This window comes from Bubalus bubalis, chromosome 16, assembly GCF_019923935.1.
Source record: "Bubalus bubalis isolate 160015118507 breed Murrah chromosome 16, NDDB_SH_1, whole genome shotgun sequence".
Classification (NCBI taxonomy): Eukaryota; Metazoa; Chordata; class Mammalia; order Artiodactyla; family Bovidae; genus Bubalus; species Bubalus bubalis.
Genome location: NC_059172.1, coordinates 46781862 through 46802692, shown reverse-complemented (window position 1 = coordinate 46802692; position 20831 = coordinate 46781862). Strand labels below are relative to the sequence as shown.

The window sequence follows — 20831 nt, the reverse complement described above, 5'->3', positions numbered from 1 at the left end:
AACCTCATCAGTGATTTTTCATTGTTCATCTCCCTCCCCTTTCTTCCTTGCTCATTTCATAACTGCTACTCATCATTCATCCATTCATCAGCACTATTTACCGAGAGGCTTTCAATGTACCAGATAATGACCGCGGCCCTGGGAAGGTAATAAGCAAAATCAAGCTTGATTTCTGCCAACACCCCAGTCACCAGTGGCTGACTTTAAAGACAAAGGATAATAAATATGAAAAAATTCAAATGTGTAATTAAATCAATGCCAGTTTAAAATAAGATTAATCTTTTATAATCATTAATTGGCCAAACCCAGTGGAGAAAGTGATACTGGATGCTGAAGAGGCTGGGAGAAACAGATATATTTATTCATTACTGTTAACATAGTGAATTGATACAAATGTTTTGGAGAGGCATCTGGCAAAAAGTTTGAAGAGCCAAAAAATGTCTATATCCTTTAATCCAGCAGTCTTACTCTTTGGAAATTATTTCAAGGAAATAATTCAAAGAAAGGTGGAAGAACGAAGGAAGAGTTGAAGAAGAAAGTATTTTATTGTAGAACTTTCTATATTAGCAAAAGACCTAACATCACTTAAAATGTTCAATAAAAGAACAGCTGGATAAGTGACTTAGAACAAGCTGTTATAAATTATGACTATGGAAACCAAATCAAATGCGAAGAGTAGGACATGATGTGTTCAAATGTGATGTAGAAATCTGCATACAGGTGACTATATGAAGAAATGAAAGAAGTTGCCAAGTTTAAGAGTGGTGGTGATTCATGTGACTGGATGTAAGAATTAATAATTTGTAAAAATTAAGTGACCAATGGAAAAGATGGCTGAGTTTCATGCTGAAATTAACTTTGATTCCATAGAGTATTCCAGTGGCCATGTTTATATTCTAGACAATCTGTTGCCATATGAAAAAAAATTGGCTCTTGGAAAAAATGTTCCTTTTGTCAACATATATTTGTCAAACAGTATTAAAATCAATGTTACATCAAAAGTGAGGGAAGTTATACTGTTGACATTATCAAGGGAAATTACAGAGTCTCTGTAGGGTAGAAGCATTTGTCAAAAACCCAGATACTGTGCTCAGAGCAAGAAAACAAAGAGACTCAGCACCTGTTAGGCAACTCCCAATTCCCTGGTGAAGAGTGGGCATATCTCCAGCCCCTGAGACATCCTTACACGGTAATGCTGCCTATTCACCAGGTTCCTGTAAAGAACAAATGCTCCTGGAGCACTGCAGACTGGCAGTACCGAGGACAGACACTGGGGGCATGCCCTTTTCCTAACACTGAATCCAGAGCTCTGACTTCTAAACTAGGATCTCTGCGCCCCAGGTCTTTGTACGGTGGGACCAAGCTGTTCAGAATTTGGTTATTTGGTAGCAGTTGAGACCATGGTGGTATAGCAGGGCCTTATTAAAAGATGCTTTGTGAATGAGATATGTAATTTTACTGCAGAGGAGAGAAGACTGCCTTGTGATAGCCCCAGAGGAAGGCAAAAGAGAATCAGAAGATCTGAGCTTTGATTTCAGTTCTGAACTCTCTCCCTGGCTATGTGATTTGAGCCCTTAATTTTGTGTGTGTGTGTGTTTGGATTTTTTTCCCCACTAATAAAATTAGAAGGTAAAACTTGCATGATCCAGGTTTCAAATGGATTTCTAGAAACTACCCACTTAGGAGTGTTTTAAAAAGATTTCAGTCAGCCAAATAAATTAACTAATGATTGAATGAATTAAAAAAAAAGGATTTTACTATTTCCAGATGGCCAGCAGTGATCTATGGCATTGCATTCGGAGGGAATGCCAGAGATCATTTATACCATCTTCCTGCCTTCCTCATCTCAGGCTTAGTTCCTCTATGAGACAGAGGCATCATAGATACAGAGAATACTCTGTCCTCCAAGAGAGGGAACCCCCAGAAACAGCATTTGGAACAAACCATTTTGAATAATGATTGAGAAGAGCTACCTGCAGATGCGGCCCACCACAACAGCTGGCTGAAAGCCACAGTGGACAAGTTCCCAAGGACAACTGAAGGACAGCCCTCTTAGGCTGCTATCTAATCCTATTGCAGACATTCTCAAGCACGATTACAGACCCCTGAGACCACCCCCGACCTCCAGCCCTTTCAGAGGGGTCTACGAGGTGAAAACTACTTTCATAATAATACTTAGACAAAATTTTCTTTTTGCCGTGTGTCAACATTAACACTGATGTGGCAAAAGCAATTGCAAGTAAAACTCCTGGCAGTCAGTGAGGGTGAAGGCAGTGGCCTTGAACTATATTAATCATAAATGTATTCCTTACCACCAGGGACTAGCCCTAAACAACAACCCCAAAAGTCAGTTTCACTAAGGAATAGCCTTGATGAAACAATATACATTATTAATGTTATTAACTCTCTACCTTTAAGTACACATGTTTTTATTATTCTGCATGACTAATTGGGAAAAACACATGAAGCCTTTTGCTATATATTAAATAAAAGCACTTGTACAATTGCTTGAGGTGCAAGTTGGACATTTTCATTGTCATAAAACATCATTTTTACTTGAAAGAATGAATGACGAATTATGGTTATTCAGACTTGAGAATTTGGCATACATTTTCTTAAAAAATGAAATGAGCCTGTCACTTCAAGAAAGACCTGACAGTATTCGTTGCCAATGATAAAATCTGAGGTTTCAAGCAAAGCTTGGGATCTTGGGAAGCTTGTATCCACTGCCATGAATTTGATAGCTTTCCAATACATTAACACTTTACTGATGAGATTGGAAATGATCTTAACAAATGTGATTTTTGATGTGGCATAAAGAAATGTTTCAGTATCTGGATTATCTGCAAAACTCAGTAAACCAATATTTTTCAAATGACCAATAGATGATGTTACAAAATCATTCATTTGTGAAAGATTCATTGAAAGTACAAGGGAAAGCAACACATTTTAATGTAACAGAGTACAAGTTCACTGATGTGGTTTCTCATTCCACATTGTAATTCTCCTTTAAGAAACTACCATTTGCAGAGTTTGAGTGTAGCATCAAATAAGATTATATGTAATTATCTGAAAAGGTTATTTAAATATGCTTCTCATTTCCAATTACATATCTGTGTGAGACAGAATTTTCTTCATATACTTAAGCCAAAAAAAAAAAAAAAAAGATATGACACAACAGGTTAAATGCAGAGGCCAATATGAGGATCCAGGTGTCTTCCATTAAACCAGGTATTAAAGAGACTTGCAAAAATGTAAAACAATAACATCTTTTTCACTAAATTTCTTTTGTTTGGACAATACAGCTATTTTCATAAAATATGTTGACATGTAATAAGCTAATCATTGTTAATTCATTATATGTTACTTTTTAAAATTAACTAATAAGTGATATTTAAAAATATCTGTTTTAATTTTTGAGGTTGTGAATATTGAGACACAATCCATCTAAACAAAAGCATGTTGAAGTTCTCAATAATTTTTAAGCCTGCATAAGACACCCTGAAATTAAAAAGCTTGAGAACTACTGCTCTGAGATGCTTGCAGAGAAAGTGGAATTTGGGATGAGTAATTAATGAAAAGAGGAGAACTTGTCATGTATCAGTTTGCAATATTGCTGAAAAGTGTCATGACTAAATTGGGCTTAACAGCCAGGGTTAGTTATGAAGACAGAATCGTCCCTGGAGGGGTAAAATGAAAGTCATCTATGACTTAAGACTGGCAGAAATCACTTCTGTGCATATTGAAGTCTCAAGTTCCCAGTTAGACCCAGTTATTCTCAAGGGCACCTCTCTAATTTGCTCCAGTGCCCTTAGTGTCCAAGTTCACGCCTTTCCCTCCAGGGAAGGTCTGGCTCTTTCCCTGCTCAGTACTGACCACCATGACTAATGTGGGCTACAAATCTGCCTCCCGGGTCATGGTGCATGCCACTCTGAGTCCACCTACAGTACCCAGGACTGGGAAGGCCAAAGGCGCTTGCAGGCACTAAGAATGAAAGATGGGCGTGCTGTGGCTCTTGTCCTGGAGGACTTCTCAGTGCGGTGGAGGAGAAAAGCTCCTGAAGAAATAATTATGGTATGATGTGATAAATGCTTTTCTGAACATAGTGACCACATTTTCTTCCAATCAAAAATGAGGACACACTCTGACCTCTGACTATGGAAGTATCCTCAGGGATCTGGAACACATGTCTGCTTATACATGTATTAAGAAACTCCCAACAAAACTCCACAGAAATTCTGTGTAGATTTGTACTTGATTTGGCCCAAAGACCCAGAAACAATGGTTTGTACCCTTTTAAAAAAATTCTGGGAAATAAGCAGTGTCAGAATAGAAAAGGGCAAGAAGTGCCATAGGATTACAAAAGATGGGTAATGAGCCTCTAACATTTTATTTCCTCTGGGTTAGTGGATGGGAGACACTAGAGGAAATTTTTTCCATCATACTTGTTGAGTGGTTTTTTTCCCCTCAGGCAGAGTCCAGGATTGTTCACACAGGTCTCTCACACCAGCTGAATCAGATCAAGAGTCAGAAGAATGAACTAGTATGAAGCTTCTAAGATCGCAAGCCTTGATTACATGTGGGTAAAATTAAACAATAAGGCTCTTGATCTGCCAAGAAATGTTGGAGTCCCCTCTGGGTGGGCTGTTTGGGGACCGTGGAGGTTCTGGTCTGGACTCGGTCTTCTTAAGTCCTAATCATGTACCCTTTGCCTCCGCCCCTTCCTTTGAGGCTGACCTAAATCCCCCTTTTTAGTCCCTTTCTGCAGCGTCCCTGTTCTTTCCCAGCTGTGGCAACCCCAGAGTGAAGTGAACAAGAACGAAACACACAATGAGCAGAAAAAGCATGCTCAGTACCACACACGGACATCCTGCCACCCACAGAGAGAATGGGGGACACTGCGTCTCAAAGGCAATCCAAACAGAAGGCAGGACAAGGAGCCTGACAAAACTCTTCTGCATCTTGGATCCACTACCATTAACCATTTATTCTGAGGATTCTACAACTGCTGATTCAACCAACCATGGGTCATAAACATTTGGGAAAAAAATTCCAGAAAGTCTTAAAAAAACAAAACTTGAACTTGCCACACAATAGCTATTGACTCAGCATTTACAATGTATTTACAACTGTTTACATTGTATCAGGTATTGTAAGTAATCTAGAGATGATTTAAAGTATATGGGAGGATCTGCACATGTCATTTTATTGAAGGGACTGAGCATTCATGGATTTTTATATCCATGGGGTTCTTGGAACCAGTCTCTCTTGAGTACCGAGGGATGATTGTACTTACATGGACTAGGAGTAAATCATGATGTCTCTGTGATCTCCAGTAAATTCATCCACAAAAGCAAGTTATTTTGATGATGAAATGACACATACATGAGAATGCTCACCACATAATAAGTTCATTATTCATGGTTATAATTTTCATATCATTTGTGTGGTTAATTAATGTCTCTCTCCCCATTAAAGAAGGGTTGTGTCTTGTTTTATTCACTATTATAAATATATCTAAAGTTTAGCACAGTATTTGACACATGTTAGGCATTTGATGAGACAATTGTTTGATAAAAGGGAGTTGGTAGGGTCCTGGTTAAGTGTCTACTCTAAAACAACATGTTTGGGGTTGCCTGACAACTCTCATGGATTGGTATTGGCTACCTGGAGCATGGTGCCATAAGGATTCTAAGGTGGTATCTGATATATCACCTGATGCACACTCTGGTTGAGGATGTTGAATATTTGTTGACCTTGGTTTATGAAGTCAAGGTTTGTTTCGCCAGCTCTTCCAGCACAAATAGGCCAGTTGTATGAATACAGTCACTTTAAGAGAACTGAGGTGATCAAGTATCTGGCTTGAAGATAAGCAGCATGACCTCAGGATTTTTTTAAATCACAGATAAGAAAACACTTAGAATACTGCTATGCAAAGAAGCTGAATGCCTACCACTGTGATATCTGCCTGTCTCAATGAATTCACTTATTTGGAATGTGTTTCATGAATGAGTAAGCAGCATCAGCTTGTGTACCCCACAATAAGACAGAACTTTGTAAGACCCTCTCCCCCAGCCCATAAAATAGCTGTTCTACTCACGAGGGTAATCCTTTGGGTGTGTCTTCTCAGACCAGTTCCCATAAAATGTGAGCCTGTACTTAGCAGTTCCACAGGCGCAGCAGTCTAAGATTGGTTTGTCAGTCACCCCATCAAATGTGGAATCTGAAAGAGTCCAGAAAGTCACAAAATTAGGAAGCAACTGTGAGTCATTTATAAGGCAGTGACATCTTGGTCTCATCCTGTCCTTAATGCTTGGGAAAAGAATGTGAAATGCAGTTTGTGTGTGTGTGTGCTCAGTCACTACTCGGTCATATCCAACTCTGTGACCCCATGAACTGTAGTCCGCCAGGCTTCTCTGTCCATGGGATTTTCCCAGCAAGAATACAGGAGTGGGTTGCTAGTTCCTTCTCTAGAGGATCTTCCTGAACCAGGGATTGAACGTGCATCTCCTGCATTGGCAGGCAGATGCTTTAACACTGATTCACCTGGGAATCAAAGTGCAGTTTTTACTGATTAATAATTCAGAATCAGGTCCAGCTATAACAGATTTTATTTAACTCTAAGGATGATCACTATATTTTCCAAATTAAAAATAAATCAGAACTTTTGCTCTAATAATGTGAGGAGACCTATGGGACCAATAACATAGAATATTTGGGATGGAGGCTATCTTGGTAAAGTTTATTGTTATCCTTTCTGGATCCAAATCTCCTTTCCCATCCCTCCCACAATAGGATTTCTCCACCAGATTTCAAGAGGAATATGCATGTGTGTGTGTGTTTCCTAAGGAATATTCTCTGGGGCCAAACTGCCAGGATAAGAAGGAAAAGCTTTGAAGGAGAGCAATGAGAACAAGCAGAGAGACATAAGGAATGCTGAAAATTATTTCTAAAAAATTATGCATATGTAGTCATATCACTTCTTATCAAGCTTTCAGAGACTTCACTGGGAGGGTTGGGCATTTGGAAATATGTTCATAAGTTCAGGTTTACTTCTGAGCATAGAAACAGCTGGGAAAAACTTGAGATTCCCTCTCCGCCCCCACTTTTAGCTGTGAATAGCTGATAAGTGGAAAAAAAGAGATTACATGAATAAATTCAGTATTTCTGATTGTCAGGCCCACATCCCTAACTGCGCATTGTTGCTTTTAGTCTGTTCTGCTTCCTGCAAGACGAAAACAATGTCTACAGATGCAACTTGCTTCAGCTGCTTTGCCTTTGGTTCCTCAGGAGATATTAACATGAATGTTCTCCCTCCCTCTTTTTTTGCAAGTTGGACATTTAATCTTAACTATTATATAAAGAGCAGCAAAAGAGAGTTTAAAAATCTTTTTGAGAGTTAGGAAGAGCATTTTACAAGTCTTCCTTATGGAATTCACTGAGTTCTTTTGGTGTGAATACGCAAAATCAGCAATAGGTGAAAGAAGAGAATTCTGGGTTCGAGGATGGAGACAAAAGTATGGGATACTGTAATAATCACCGCATCGCAGAGCGTCCTCGTATGTGTTGATTCCTTTCCATATACTGTCTCATTTAATCCCGGCAATCCTAGGACATCAGGACTTTGGTTAAGCCCATTTTATAGATCATAAAACTAACGCACATTAGTTAACCAGCCCAAAGTCACTGAGTTGATGGGTGGTGCAGGCAGAACTGGAACCCAGGTCTTTTTTGAATCTACAGCCCATGCTCACTCTGAACCTGTATACCGTATCACTGCAGGAAAGACCTTCTGCTGGATAGGTTTGCATAAACACCAGTGGGAGAAATCTGTGTGTTTCTCATTTAGCTTTTGCAAACAAAGAATGGTGCATTAAAAAAAATACTTATCTGCAGAGCTCCATGATCTCTAAATAGCCCTAAAGAAGAGATCTGAAACCACCCCAAATAGAAATCACTGTTTGGCTACTTTTTGTACACTAGGAAGAGGCAAGAGCACTGTATGTGTTAGAAGCAAGCTTCCCACTTCCCTTTGTACACCAAGTCCAGGTCTGATTGCTATGTGAGCCACTTTGATACTTAAGGGACAAGCGCTATTGACTATATTTCAGAAAAGTTGGCATAAATGAGTAACTCCTAAAGGTTTTTCCTTTTCACATTTCCATTATGATCACCTATGTTTTAAAAAGACTAAATTAGTTTTGAAAAAGGGATTCAGAGCTAAGAGATACATGCTGGGGTTTCAGTTGTAACTACTAGGCACTGTTAAATGAAGCAGCAATAATCTCTCAAAGAACCAAAATAACGCAAACTGGTAGCTCCACCTTATCGAAAGGGCTTTCTGATATAAGCAGTGAACTTAAAGATACATCCAGGGGTTCAAGGGAAAGCACTTACAATAAACACTTTGGAATTCCAAAGAAAAAGAAGCTTCCATTGAAAAAATAAATTTTTAAGTTTGAAAATAAAAACAGACATGCTGTTTCCTACTGAGGAAAAGCCCACTGAAAATGAATCAGGTTTTCAAAGGGCAGTGATAGCAAGCGTTAACTTACCCCTCTTCTCCTAACCTCATGCTATGCTATGCTAAGTCATTTCAGTCGTGTCCGACTCTGTGTGACCCCAGAGATGGCAGCCCCCCAGGCTCTGCTGTCCCTGGGATTCTCCAGGCAAGAACACTGGAGTGGGTTGCCATTGCCTTCTCCAATGCATGAAAGTGAAAAGTGAAAGTGAAGTTGCTCAGCCGTGTCTGACTCTTAGCGACCCCATGGACTGTAGTCTACCAGACTCCTCTGTCCAAGGGATTTTCCAGGCAAGAGTACTGGAGTGGGGTGCCATTGCCTTCTCCGAGGGCCTGCCTAATACCCTTGGTAACTTGAAGTTGGTAACTTGAAACCCTGTAGCATCTTTCAAGCTATATTGCCCCCCTCATTTCTACTCTTAATACCAGCTTCCTTTTCTACTCTTATCTTATTCTTTTTTTGGTGGGGGCGAGAGGGGTTTGGGGAGGGCTGCACTGGGTCTTGTTTGAGGCACATAGGATCTTGTCCCCTGACCAGGGAGGGAACCTGGGAACCTCTAGCACTGGCAGCATGCAGTCTTAACTGGACCACCAGGCAAGTCTCTCTGGTCTTATTTTTGTTTCTCTTCCTTTGCTGATTATCCCTTCTCTATCTACATTTTTTCTCATCTCTGCTTTTCCCTTCACCTTTTCCTCTTTCTCCCTTGTCTGTGACATGGTCTTAAAGTGAGCATATGTGTGCATTTGTTTATTATAGGTCACCTTTTGGAATATTTTATGTTTCTGCTTTTAATTGTAAGTAACTTAATGTTTCATGCCTCTTTTGAAAAATAACTACCATTGTTTTTAATCTGTGCAATTCTTAGATTTCCCCTATGGATTAATCTAAGAATTGCACAGATTAAAAGCAATGGTAGTTATTTTTCAAAAGAGGCATGAAACATTAAGTTACTTACAATTAAAAAAAATGGATTAATTTTTTTAAATTAAAAAATGGATTAATAGCTTTAACTGGGGGGAAAAAAACAGACACTAGTTTCTCTCTTTCCCTGATAGATTTGATTTGACTCAACAAAAGTGTGAATACTTTAATGAAAGAGTTAGAGAGAATCCCTTTGCTCTATGGTTGTATCTTAGAGACTTTCTATGTGGGATCTGCTTTGCTAACTGATGGATTTCCTCATGAGTCTGCTGTCTCCAGGAATCATCTACAACTGCAACTCACGATCCTACAGCCCAGGTCTTCCTGGGTCATTTTTTGTCCACAAAGTTGCTGTGGAAAAGAGGTCTTTTTATACAGACTTATGCATAGTCATTTTGGTAGGCTCTCTGCTTCAGAAGTGGTAACCAGTAGAGATTTGCCGTGCCTTTTCATTGATGCTTATCTGCCCAATGTTAGCATATTCATAGTTTAGACAAGGCTTTCACAACATCAGGACTGAGGCTTTGGAAAGCGCACTTCAGCTGTTAGTTGCTATCAATACACGAGGCTGACAATGCAGTGTATTCTAGGAATCCTCAAATCTGGGAAATAAGGCTGTCCTGTGAAAGTCAAACTAACAAAACTGCACCACAGTGGCCATGATTAGCCAACCAAGAGGTGAGCTAGAATAGCTACAGCTCTATGTGCTGGGACCTGGATGTCATCACATGCAAGCCGGGCAGGGACTGGATTGTCCATTAGAAACCAAGAGCCTCAAGAGCTGAGATGTTCTGGGTTTGGGTGAAGGTTAAGCAAATCTGTGGACTATGAAACACAGGGAAGGAAAACCCCAATATCCATGCATAGTGATGCCCACCTGGAAGCTGCCCGGGGCACTGGCCCACAGGTTCAGCTCTCTCGCCCCTTTGACAGGCATGACCTGATACAGGGCAGCCAACTCTTCCCCTTTAGCTCCTTCCATGCTCTCCAAGCAGTCCTCCACATACGACCTATTTTCTGCCCCAGCTCACCCATAGGGAGACCTAGGTTTTGATCTACCCAAAGCAACAACCCAAGCTACTGAACTGGGAGATAGCACTTTGATAGAAATGCAATGGTTAGGGCACTGGCTTCTAGGTTCAAACTGTGACCTCCCCATGAGCTGTCTGATGCTGAGTAAGCTATTTAAACTTTTCATGGCTCAGGCTTCTCATCTGTAAAATAGGGATGATGGAATCCACATAGGATTGTTGTGCTGACGACAGGATTAAGGCATGTGAAGTACTTAGAATGGTGCCTGGCATACAACAAGCACAAGTAAATTTGCTATTATTATTTTCCTAGAGGACATTTACCAATTTCTCTTTTTCTTAGTAGCTTATGATTTGCTAGAAATACAATGATTTCTTCTCAAACCATGATAGACTGATTTCTTCTCAAACCGTGAATTGCTCTAAAGGTAAATAAAAAGTCTGCACAAATTAATAGAAAAGAGAGCATGAAGATGTACAATTTCAGCACTTTTTCCACTTTTATTTAGTTCTTTAATGACTTCTAACACATTTAGATGTTTAAAATCTTAATTTTTCGTGGTAGATTAATAAATAAGCCCTGGGATGTTGATAACAATAGCTAACATACACACATATATAATAAATAATTGTATGCATGTGTATGTACGAGCATATATATGTGTATGTACATGTATATATACACACATGTACATATATGTATATTTACTATGTACTAGGAGGCATGGTAGGTACTATACATTCCAGTGTCATGGAGGACTGAAGGTCACCACTGATTGCGTGCATGCCTGTGTGCTAAGGATGCCTGCACATCCAAGGACCAGATCCCTAGATGAGGTGAGGGTCAAAATCAAAGCCCCCTTGGCATTCCTGTTCCTAGAGAAAATCCGCTCATCCTGCCTGGGTGCCCCACAAGTTCCTGCTAGTGATTATTCCAGAAAACCATTACAGACTTTTTAGAGGTACACAATTGTGTGTTCCTTAATTAAGTCCTGTGAATTATTCCAAGGAATCTCTTCAGAATAATCACTGTTTCACAAAAATAACGAGACGATGACACCAATATAAGGTATATTATCTCCTACCCAGAGAATCAAGCTGAGTAATTAGAGTTTAAGGCAGATCCAATTATCCACAGCACACAGCTAGGTTAAAAATTGGAACTACGTGAGGAAGCAGAACCCAGAAGAACTCAGAAAACCCAACTGCCTTAATTCCTGCGGCTGAATGCTTAGACTGATTGAGCCAACTTCCATTTATCTGGTCCTCTCCAGTCCACACATCCAGACCTTCTTACCTTGTTCACAAAGTTTCTTGGTCAGAGAGCCTTCATCTTGAAAATAAATGATGCGTTTCTGTACGATGCTAGCCCTGTGGGGAAAAAAGACACACACATGGTGAGGAGGGCAAGTCTGGGGGACGTCAGATTTCCGCTGGTCCACCTACAGCCGTGCGGCTTTGGGGGCATGCCCTCAACTCCATGTGGCTTGGTTTCTGCAATGGAAAACTGGTATTAATAATAATAGCTACCTCCTAGGATTGCTATGAGAACTAAGGTAAGAGCTCTTATGTCAAGAGTTCAGCATACACTTAGAAACCACTCAATAAATATTAGTTATTGTGGTGATGTTGTTGGTACTCATATTATTGTTAAGGTAGGAAAGTGAACTAACAGCATTTTCAGTAACTTTTCTCAATGGTTCATTTACTCTAGTTTTATATAAAACTATTGAGGCCATTTATAGATCAACCAAATTCAAATCAGGGAAGCATGTCAAATTCTCTTCCTGAAGGGGGGAAAAACCTTAAAAATATATTTTGATTTGTTCTGAAAATGTCATTCTATATCTTTCCTGAAAGTCTAGACGAAACTGTCTCTTACATTCTGAACAAAGACAACTTCAGCTGTTACATCTCTCTTAAACATGTCAAACTCAAACACAGTATCTTAGAATTTGGAAAGATATTCTGAGGTTGAAAAATGACTTGATTTGGCCAGCATATATTTTCTCTTTAATCTAGGATCGCACAGACATACTATGTCTCCTTTTACCCACTCAACTGTTGATTTTCAGCTGCCCTTGAAGAGCCCTGAAACCCAGCATTCCAGCAATTTGAAAAGTCTACAGCACAACACTGAGACAGTGCCCGTGGATCTCGGGCCATTTCTATTGATTTTCCTCAGCCATGCTACTCAATCAAAAGGCAATTTTCACTTTGATTTGCCCTATTTAACAGATAAAGGGAGCTCTTGACTCCATCACAGCTGACCACACTGAACCAGGGAAAGTCACACAAGCTGCCTCATGTCACATGATTTCAAACCCAGGAAGGGCCCATGTATGCATGGATCTGCTGAGCACAGAGTCAGTTTTCTCAATGGTCTGGGCCTATGCCAAATGGCTTTCCAAAGAAATATCTACTCTATCCCCAGTCTTACACAAAAGAATAAAATTGAGGCCAGCCTACTGATGTCTTTTACAGTCTGTCCCACCCCAAGAGAGAAGAGATGTTGAAATAAATGAATGAAATATACTTCCTGTTGACAGAAAGCTACTGTGAATATTTATCCATTCTGTTGACCATGAAGCAGAAAGTTTCTTCAGGCCAAGAGAACATTCTGGAGAACATTCACCCCAAAGTACAAAAAAAAAAAAAAAGAAAAAAAAAGGCTTCTGTTAGCTGGAGCATCCTACCACATTGAGAAGGCCTCAGGGAGCCCTGTGGCGGGCAAGGAGTAGGCCTAGTGGGAAATATCCCAGGCCCCACATTCCTGCTGCAACCATTTCAACTTAACCTAACTCATTTAAACCCAAAGCTGCCTCCTCTCCCATTTGTCTTCCTGTTGTATCTGCTGGTGTATTTTCAACAGTTAGAATTTGGAAAGAATATTTTGAGGTTGAAAAATGACTTGCTTTTGGCCAGCATATAGCAGATAATTTCTGGAGGTGTGCTTAGCAAACAGGCACTGGACAGGGACACTGTCATAAACAAGACATATGGGGCCACTTCCCATTCTCAGAGTTGGCAGAATAGTGGCAAGAAAGTATCAAACAAACAAATCCTCACGTAATGAATGGAGACGTCCACAGGGTATGAGAGAGTGTAACACGGGGGATCCTGACCAAGCCAGGACAGGCTCCTCCCAGAAAAGGTGGCTGCGCTTAGATTTCAATGAGTATAAGCTAATTAGACAAGTGGGATGGAGGAGCAAAGATGAGGGCATCCTTTGTAAGATCCTTGATGTGGGGAGGGCTGTGGCTCGTTGGTGAGCCAGGGAGGTGTGAGATGAGCTGGGAAGGTGGGCAGGGCCAAATCACCCAGAGCCGTGCAGGGAGATGGCATTTTACTCCAAGCTTGATGAGAAGTCTTTGAGGAATTTGCCCTGAGGAGTGAGATGATCCGGTTTGCCCTTTTAAAAGAGCATTTGAGCCAAAAAGTAAAAACGGATTTGTGTGGGGTTGCAGTATACAGAGCTCCCATGCAAATAAAATTTCGTTTCAATAAAATTCTCTTGATAAAATGATTTGAAAACACCTGATCTACAGGATAAAATATTAACCTACCATGGTATTCAAGGCTTTTCATAAAAAACTTCCCCCAAACACCTCCTAGCTTTATTTGTTGGCATTTTATGCCACGCTCCCTGGGTGCCAGACTGTGACAAGTTTATCCCTCCTTCTCTGAACATTTCTTTCACTCCACACTCCCTTATCTGTGCTATTTCCTCTCCCAGAATCTCCCATCACCTGTCTCTGCGAGAGTCTGTAACAGACACTCTGAATTGTCTTCCTCCCTATGATTTAAAGGTGAGGTTTCCCTGGTGGCTCAGTGGTAAAGAATCCACCTGCAATGCAGGAGACACAGGTTCGATTCCTTAGTCAGGAAGAACCCCTGGAGACAGAAATGGCAATCCATTCTAGTGTTCTTGCCTGGGAAATCCCATGGACAGAGGAGCCTGGCAGGCTACAGACCACGGGATCACAAAAGAGCTGGAGATGACTGAGCAACAACAACAACATGATTTAATGTCAGAAAAAATGATGCTTAGAAAAATTACATCACTCACAGGTTTTCCAAAACTATCATTATAAATAGTTGAGGGGCCAGAAATAGAAAAATATATTTTCTTTAAGCTATTTCTGTTTCTTTCAAGCCTTGTTTTATAAAGTCAAGGTGGCCCTCTTTTTGATAACAGCTGTAACTTCTGAGCCCTTGTTTTGTGCCATTCATTGTGCTAGGGAAGTCCTTCATGTGCATTATCTTATGCTTTACATATACTGCTGCTGCTGCTGCTGCTGCCAAGTCGCTTCAGTCGTGTCTGACTCTGTGCGACCCCATAGACGGAAGCCCACAAGGCTCCCCTGTCCCTGGGATTCTCCAGGCAAGAACACTGGAGTGGGTTGCCATTTCCTTCTCCAATGCATTACAGGCCCTCAAATTCTTTATCAAAACACTCGGGCTAGATGTGTTCCTGAGTTCAGAGTTTTTCAGCTATTAGAAAGTGAAGATGGCAGTAGACCGTTAACAACCCCATGACCAAACACATCCATCTTCTGCAGCAAAATATTTGAGTATTCATTCTAAGAGAGTAAATAAAATCTATAAACAGTTTCATATCAGTTTAGGTCAAGTTTAGCAAACTTATCAAAATGCTCTTATTTTAAGAGGGATTAAGATGAGGGTTTGTGCTACTTTCATCCTAATCTTATGGGTGAGGATGACTGAGATGCAGGGAGGTTAGGTAACATGTTCAAGGTTTTGAAGTCTTTCATCTACTGCCAAAGCCCACGGTCTGTCTGAGACTCAGAGTGCTTATAAGGATTAAAGATGATTACGAATAAAGAGTATAACTGCACTCTGAGGAAAGTACTCTTATAAAACGTAACCTCAGATTGATTTGGGGGGGATGTATTTTAGGATCTCATGGTGCACACAGTGGAGATCTGAGACTTCGGTGGGTCTCCATGGAGCCTGGGTCATGATAACATGAAGCTCTCCATAAAAATGCAAGCATACATCCCTATTCCCAAACTGAGCCAACCCTCTGGACCATGCACTTTGGATTTCAAACTCTGTGCAGATCCAACGAGGGATACAAGGCTTGTTCTGATCAGGCCCTGGTAGTCTAGCCTTATATCTCTGTCCAGTGCCTCCTGAGCACCCTACCCAAACCATATCCCAAATCCGTCTTCATGATCTCACATTCTGGTCCCCTGTCCATGAGACTCCTCTGTTCATCCTCACAATTCTTCAATATAAACCACACACACACACCCCTCAATTACCTAACATACTCAACCAAGATGTAACTTAGAATGATGTCTGGTCTGCAAGCTCTTCCTATGAGAGCTAAAACCCCTTGGGCTAATCCTACCCCAGCACTTACTGACCTGTTATAATTGCCTGTTCACTTTTCTATTTCCTGTGCTAGTATAAGCTTCCCAGGGGCAGGAACTGTATCTTACTTATCTCTATAGATGCTAGTACTGTTGCAGCCCTGGGATTCAAATAGAAGGAAGGATGTTTGGAAAGGAAAGAGCTTGATGAAGGGCATGATGAAGGTCTCAGTGGGTAGACACAGGGACGTGTAACTCAGGAAAGATGTGAGGAGGGTGAGGAGGATGGATATGGGAATCACTGGGGCAGAAGTCAGGGTCAAAGCTTTTAGAGTGGCTGACGTCACCCAGGAAGAAAGTGTGGGGAGTGAGAAGAGAGTCTAGCTGAGTTCAGAATTCTGAAGGCCAACATTCACCCACAGATATGCCAGCAGAGACCAAGACATTGGAAAACTTGGTTGCAGGAGATGTTTCTTTTTATTCCTCATTTGGTCAACTCCTGGGAGAGTTTTATATTCTGAGAAAATACATTTCATTTCAAGCCTGTTCCCATCAGAAGTATAAAACTCAGCAGAGATTTATAAATCATATTATAGTTCAGAAAAATAATAGCTTCACAAGATGAGAATGCCGTTGGTAAGAATTCCCTTAGCATTTCAAAATGACAAACTTCTCCCATTCTGTGTTGCAATTTGGCAGTCCTGTTGCATAGCATTTATATACTGATATACTGAATGCTCTCTTATCATGAAAGAGCATGTTAAGGAAATCTAAATTAAATTTCTCAGTATGTTAGCGTCTCAAACTTTAAAATATTGAGGTTCCAAATAACTTACTAATCATTTCCAAAGTTTTCCTTTAAACCTAAAGTGGAACCTTTCCAGAAATGCCATCCTGAATGCTCGGTGCTCGGTTCTTTTTCTGTCTGAAGAGTTTCTTCATTTGCTGTTGGGGAACTGGCCTGCTGGAGTGAAGTTGGAATTGGCTAAGTTGGAGGTTTTCTGCCTAGTACTGAAAAGGCTTGGGGTCCGTGTTCTCACTGAAAAGGACAGGGAGACCTCAAAAACTGAAGAATGTGGGTGAGTTCAGGCCACAAAATGAATGAAAAATACACATGAACCCTCAGTGGCTGGGTCACTGCCATGTAGGTGTAGTTTATGTAAGGTCCTTACGACATGCACATTGCACAAGGTAAATATTCAGTAGTGGTAGCTGTTATCACTGTTGCTGCTAAATCACCAGCCCCTAACAAAGTGCCTGACACATAAAAGTACTTAATAAACAGAAGCTATTATGATGATTGATGTCAGGCCCATCTCCTTTGCTTATGCAGAGAAGAGGGAGAGTGTTATCTTGCTCAACAGCTTCAGGCAGAGATAATGAATGACTCCAAGGAAGTTCAGGTTTGCAGTCTCCAGACCGCAACATTTGCCAACCCTCTTCCCAGTTCCAGTAAAATCCCTGTTACTGAACATTTCTTGGAATACTTTACAAAACTTGCCTCTGATCTCAGGGATATTTTCCATAGAAGTGATCCAGCTTATAACACACAACATCTACTTCCTTTTACCAATGACTGAACAACTCTGTGGGAGGATGTAGGAATAAAATATTGAAGCATAGCATTGGTAACATCATCAGGAACTGAGGGTAACAGTCTTATTTTACTTTGCAAGGATGCCAAGTGCTAATCTGATCATGGTCTCATGTTACTCAGCAAATATTTACAGAAGCTGGGTGCATTCCATGATCCAGACTCTTACCAAACTTTTCTATGCTTTATGTGGCTCGCGGGGAATGGAGCTGTGTCCAGGAGTTAACAGACTTCCTGGCAGCTCATGGCAATGTGCTCATGGGAGAAGAAAAGTGAAAGCTTATCTGTAGGGCTTTATCTATGGCACAAACAAGGACTCCATGGTTGTCCAACACTAAGGTCACAAAGCTATAGATTTGGAGACTGTTATAATTGTCTACCATGACTGAAAATGACCAAATCTAGTAAATTATAGAAAGAGCTAGCTGCCAGGAGATTCAGTTTCAGTTCAGTTGCTCAGTCGTGTCCGACTCTTTGCAATCCCATGAACCGCAGCACGCCAGGCCTCCCTGTTCATCATCAACTCCCGAAGCCTACCCAAACTCATGTCCATTGAGTTGGTGATGCCATCCAACCATCTCATCCTCGTCGTCCCCTTCTCCTCCTGCTTTCAATCTTTCCCAGCATCAGGGTCTTTTCAAATGAGTCAACTCTTTGCATGAGGTGGCCAAGGTATTGGAGTTTCAGCTTCAACATCAGTTCTTCCAATGAACACCCAGGACTGATCTCCTTTAGGATGGACCTGGTTGGATCTCCTTGCAGTCCAAGAGACTCTCAAGAGTCTTCTCCAACACCACAGTTCAAAAGCATCAATTCTTCTGTGCTCAGCTTTCTTTATAGTCCAACTCTCACATCCATACATGACCACATGAAAAACCATAGCCTTGACTAGATGGACCTTTGTTGGCAAAGTAATGTCTCTGCTTTTCAATATGCTATCTAGGTTAGTCATAACTTTCCTTCCAAGGAGTAAGTGTCTTTTAATTTCATGGCTTATAATCACCATCTGCAGTGATTTTGGAGCTCCCCAAAATAAAGTCAGCCACTGTTTTCACTGTTTCCCCATCTATTTCCTATGAAGTGATGGGACCAGATGCCATGATCTTAGTTTTCTGAATGTTGAGCTTTAAGCCAACTTTTTCGCTCTCCTCTTTCACTCTCATCAAGAGGCTCTTTAGTTCTTCTTCATTTTCTGCCATAAGGGTGGTGTCATCTGCATATCTGAGGTTATTGATATTTCTCCTGGCAATCTTGATTCCAGCTTGTGCTTCTTCAGGTCCAGCGTTTCTCATGATGTACTCTGCATATAAGTTAAATAAGCAGGGTGACAATATACAGCCTTGACATACTCCTTTTCCTATTTGGGACCAATCTGTTGTTCCACGTCCAGTTCTAACTGTTGCTTCCTGACCTGCATACAGGTTTCTCAAGAGGCAGGTCAGGTGGTCTGGTATTCCCATCTCTTTCAGAATTTTCCAGTTTTATTCCTGCATAATTAGCAGTCATTCCTCACTCACTGAGCATTTATTTTGTATCAGGAATTTTTCTAGGAGCTGAAATTTCAAAGAAAAAGAAGAGATGGTGTCTTCCAGTATGGATCTTCTAGTCCAGTAGGGAAAAAGAGATAGAAAAAGGAAACAGGAAATTAGTGTTGAGCACAATAAAGGAGAAGCCACAGCATGCAGAAGAGCTGTAACTAACTTTACCTTGGCAAAGCTGTAAGAGGAGTCAATGACTCTGAAGGTCTGAATTGTCAGAGGGACAGTGAAAACAGAGAATCTGAGAGACTCATCATAGAAAAATTTATAAGCACTAAGTAACTTATTGGATCTGGGATAGAAAGAGAAGGTTGAGTACAAGATGTTTTATTTATTTTTTCTTTATTTAACAGTTAAACATGCTTCCAAGTGCTTCATAAGTATAAATTCATATAACACTCCCCCAAACTCCATGAAGTAGGCACTAATATTATCCCTATTTTACAGAAGAGAAAACAGAGACAGAGGAAGGTAAGTTAACTGACTCCCCGTAGACAAACCCCAATGACTTGATGGAGGATTAGTGATGCCAGTGACTGAAACAAAAGACAGAAAGGGCAAGGAAGAATTTTGTTCTTTTAATTTTTGGAATTTCTATTAAGCTAATTGTAGCTTTACATGCAACCATAAGAAATAATAGAGAGGTTACACACTTTGCCTAGGTGTCCCTGATGGTACTATTTAGCAAAACTTCAGTATAATATTACAACTAGGATATTGACCAGGTTTGAGACTGGACATAAAATTGGTGCCACAGGATTAGATGAGGACCAGATCATGCCATTCTAAAGAAACTACACCTATGGAAAACTGGAACACACTAAAACAGAATATTCCCAAATGACTCTCAGGACACATTGTATGTTAGAACCCTAATTGGAGAATCATCTACAGGTGCTCTGGCGACCAGGCAGGGGGCCATTCCTGGCTGGGACAAGCTGATGGTAGAGGTGGAGTTGGGGGAATTATTTGCAGGAATAACTTGGAAAGATAGCACTGGAACTGGCCTTGAAGTCCCAGAGGCTCATTCTATAACCAGGAATGAGTTCTTGGCAGACGTTAGAGCTGCACACCTAAACGAGTTCCTCAGCAGGTCCACCACCCATGTGTTTTGAAGCAATGCTGCTATCTGCCCTGGGCAGACTTCTTCACCTGAGTCAGGGGAGTCCGCTCCACACCATGCTGCATGTACACCTGAAGCTTAGGTCATGACCCGAATTTGGTTAAGACGTCAGTTAGGTTCTTAACAAGACTCTAATCCATTCCAACCTTGTATAGCCATTGGATTTCTAGAGTTTCTTGATGCACAGTACTGGACAAAGTTGCATCTACAAAATCCTGGTTCTGATTTCAACAAAAATCAGGGGAAAACTAGTGTTAGCACTCAGTTTAGTTCTTCTTAGAATGACCCAGAGGATAACAAACTTATTATGACTCCATTTTCTCTTATTATTGTCCAGTTTTAGACCTCATCTTTATCATGTATCTTGTCAATATTATTACTCTAGCACTTTAAATTTTACCCCTAAAAATCCAATGGAAAAGTAATAATGAGGAATTGACTTTCATACCATAAGAGAGACGTAAAAAGAATAAAACTAATTATATTTTTAGAGAAACTAATTTAGATGTGAGAGTCATTAAAACCAGACAGGCATTCATCGATTCCCATTTTTATTTGACAGAGTGGAGGCCATGAAGCTGTGTTAGGAACTGGAGGTACAAAAATGAACCAGACATAGTACAGATGACACCAAATAGTGGACAGCCTGAGAGATGTGAATCGGGAAACACTGCATAGCAAGCGGTAGACTCTACCCAATATCTGCTCCTTTCATCTGCCATCCTTGCAGAACCCTCATTTTGATTCACATGTAGCCTCAGTA

At 40.7% G+C, this 20831-nt stretch overlaps 1 protein-coding gene across 3 annotated transcripts in view; it reads right to left on the bottom strand.

Annotated features, from left to right (window-relative positions):
- The window catches only part of SPON1 (spondin 1), a 363430-nt gene that overhangs the window by 172799 nt on the left and 169800 nt on the right, over positions 1 to 20831 (bottom strand). For all 3 annotated transcript variants that reach the window (XM_044929565.2, XM_044929564.2, XM_006054443.4), the window contains 2 exons: positions 11772 to 11845; positions 6101 to 6223 (listed from right to left, as the gene is read on the bottom strand). In XM_044929565.2, coding sequence (XP_044785500.1) covers positions 6101 to 6223; positions 11772 to 11845 — 197 coding nt within the window. The remainder of the gene's footprint in view (positions 1 to 6100; positions 6224 to 11771; positions 11846 to 20831) is intronic.